The sequence below is a fragment of the Condylura cristata genome, unplaced genomic scaffold (assembly GCF_000260355.1).
Source record: "Condylura cristata isolate star-nosed mole 26May11 unplaced genomic scaffold, ConCri1.0 scaffold00007, whole genome shotgun sequence".
Taxonomy (NCBI): domain Eukaryota; kingdom Metazoa; phylum Chordata; class Mammalia; order Eulipotyphla; family Talpidae; genus Condylura; species Condylura cristata.
The window spans coordinates 39,684,261-39,687,063 of record NW_004567108.1 but is presented as its reverse complement, the minus strand read 5'-3'; the positions used below and the strand labels follow the sequence as shown (position 1 = coordinate 39,687,063).

General features: G+C 36.7%; 1 protein-coding gene across 1 annotated transcript in view; it reads left to right on the top strand.

Moving 5' to 3' along the window:
* RAD17 (RAD17 homolog (S. pombe)) overlaps positions 1 to 2,803 on the top strand; it is a 31,058-nt gene that overhangs the window by 25,686 nt on the left and 2,569 nt on the right. Inside the window, exon 16 of the mRNA XM_012721769.1 lies at positions 1,371 to 1,428. Within this exon, the coding sequence (XP_012577223.1) occupies positions 1,371 to 1,428 (58 nt within the window). The remainder of the gene's footprint in view (positions 1 to 1,370; positions 1,429 to 2,803) is intronic.

Genomic DNA, 2,803 nt, shown 5'->3' with positions numbered 1-2,803 from the left:
TACCCACAGAGTGAAGTGTCTTTCAAGCTAAAGAAGGAAAGGAGATCACAGCTCAAGGGCCATAGCCTCTTGCTTTATATCTTCTTAATGTTTTCTCAGAAAATGTACCATTTTAAATAATAACAGTTCACTAGTGGTAAATATATTCATCTTATTATGCAACCAGTCCACAGAACATTTTAATCTTGTACAATTGAACTGTAAACATAAAACACTAAATAAGCTCTCATTTATGCCATGTACTTTCTGTCTCCATGAATTTGACTACTCTTAGTAACTCATACAAGTAGAATCTTACATAGCTGTCTTTTTGTGGCTGGCTTATTTCACTTACCATGCCATCAAGTTTCCTCCACATTATAGCATTTTCTTCATTTTTAAGACTGGATAAAATTACATGCTGTATATATACCACATTTTGTTTATCCATCTATCAGTAGCCAATTAAACTGCTCTCACTTTTTGATTATTTTCAATAACAATGCTCTGAATATGGGCATACAAATATGTCTTCAAGGCTATGCCTTCAATCCTTTTGATTGTATACCCAGAAATAGAACTTATAGATCACATAATCTATTTTTAAGGTGTTTTTTTTTAATGATTTATTTATTTATGCATACAGAACCCCAGGGTATAGGCCAGAGGTGCAGGGGCAGTGAGAGGATTCACCAGAGACAGAGTAGGGAGCAGAACAGGCAGATCAACAAAGTACACTGCTGAGGGGAACAGCTGGTGAGACAGTAGAGGTCTGCTGCACCATGTGGATCACCTCCATGGTGGGGATTGAACTTGCACTGAAGTGGCTGAGGCTAGCTTGCATTGCTACAACCTAACCCTTTGCACCACCAGGGCCCATGAAGGTTTTTTTAAAAAGATTTATTTATGCATATAGGCCAGAGACAGAGTGAGGAACATAATGGGCAGATTAACTGAATACACAAATTAATTGAATACACTGCTGAGGGGAGCAGCAGATGGGCCAGGAGAGGTCTGCTTCCACTATGTGGGTTACCTCGCTGGCTGAGGTTCAAACTCGTTTAGCAGTGGCTTCAGATAGCTTCATAGTGCTGTCCTTTAATCCCTTGTGCCACCAGAGAAGTCCCATGTTTTTAAGTTTTTGAGGAACTGCTTTACCATCAGCTACACCATTTTTCTGTTCCCACTGGTAGTGAATAAGGTTTCTAGTTTCTCCACATCCTTGACAAACTTTGTTGTCTGTCTTTTGGTAATAGCCTCGGGTGACTTGTGGCTTCTATTTGCATTTTCTTAATGGTTAGTGATTTTGAACATCTTTTTATGTGTAGTTACTATTTGTATATTTTCTTTAGAGAAATGTCTATATAAATCTTTTTATAAATCTGTTTCAGCTCAGATTTCTTTTATACAAGATATTGGGAAACTTCCTCTGAAGCGACACTTTGGAAGGTCAGATGATAATTTTAATTTTCAAAGAACTGTTTTTGAATTGTCCATTGCATGTTATCTATTCAGTATGCAGTGAGTAAATGATGTTTGTAAAAGCAAAAATACATATCATATACCCATTAATTAAAGGCCATATGATTGTATTATAGATCCATCTATATAACAGTATATTTTTACCAGTTCACGGTAGAATATCAGGTCAAATAGGCTGATAGAATCACAGCAGTAAGAGAATCATTAAAATCCTCTAGTTTAATATATCTTGGATATCTAGAAACTCCTTTCTAGTTTTCTTGCCAAGAGGTATTCTTAGCCAGTCGTTGAAGTTGACAGTGAACAGGAACTACCTCAAAAGTTAACACTGTCTTCTTCATTCCCTTATCGTAGAAAATTTAGATAACTGAAAAAAATAGACATTTTAATCTTTATCAGTACTGTTCATTTTACTATAAAATGGGCTAATATATAAAAATATATATATATATAATATAAAATGGGTTAACAGAAAATCTTTATTTCCTTTCCACTGAATTTAATTGTAGGTCAAATTATACTCAGGCATTGTTTGTTTTTAAGATTTACTTATTCATACAGAACTGTGGTACAAGCCAGAGGTGCAGTGGCAGTGAGAGCCTTCACCAGGGACAGAGTGGGGAGCAGAACAGGCTGATCAACGAAGTGCACTGCTGAGGGGAGCAGCGGGTGGGAAAGGAGAGGTTTGCAGCACCATGTGGATCACCTTCGGGGTCAGGGATTGAACTCACTTTTAAGCAGCTTGCAGCCAGCTTGCAGTGCTGCGTCCTAATTTGTTGAGCCACCAGGGAGGACCTAGGCATGATTTTTAAAAGATTTGAAAAGATCTTTCTTTTTACCTAGTTAAAAGGACAAAAGTGAATTATATAAATGGAACATATTACTTCTCATACCTGTCCTTCCTGGTAGAAAGGAATTTCCAATGGAAAACTTTTGTCTGGGACTTTTTTTTCTCTGTTACCCTCATAGATTCCTTAATGCCTTTGTGATATTCATGGTTTTTTCTAGATTATGCTTAACTATGTAGCACCCGTCTTTCCTATTACAGAAAGATAATGATGGATGGTTCTTAAAGCATCATCCCACAGGAGATGTGATCAAGGCTCACACATCTTTTGTAAACATTGCTTTGTCCCTCATATCCCTCTGAATTAAAGCAAAACCAACTCTCTTCACAGGCTTCTTTAACCCCAAGATTATGGCCTCAAAATCAAGGGAGGAGAAGTATCTTTTGTAGTAAAAGACATTTTGCTATCACTTACTATAACCATATTTTAATGTTACCTTTGATTAATATTGCTATTAAATGGTACCACTTAAGAACTAGAGCTATAGTTTCCCA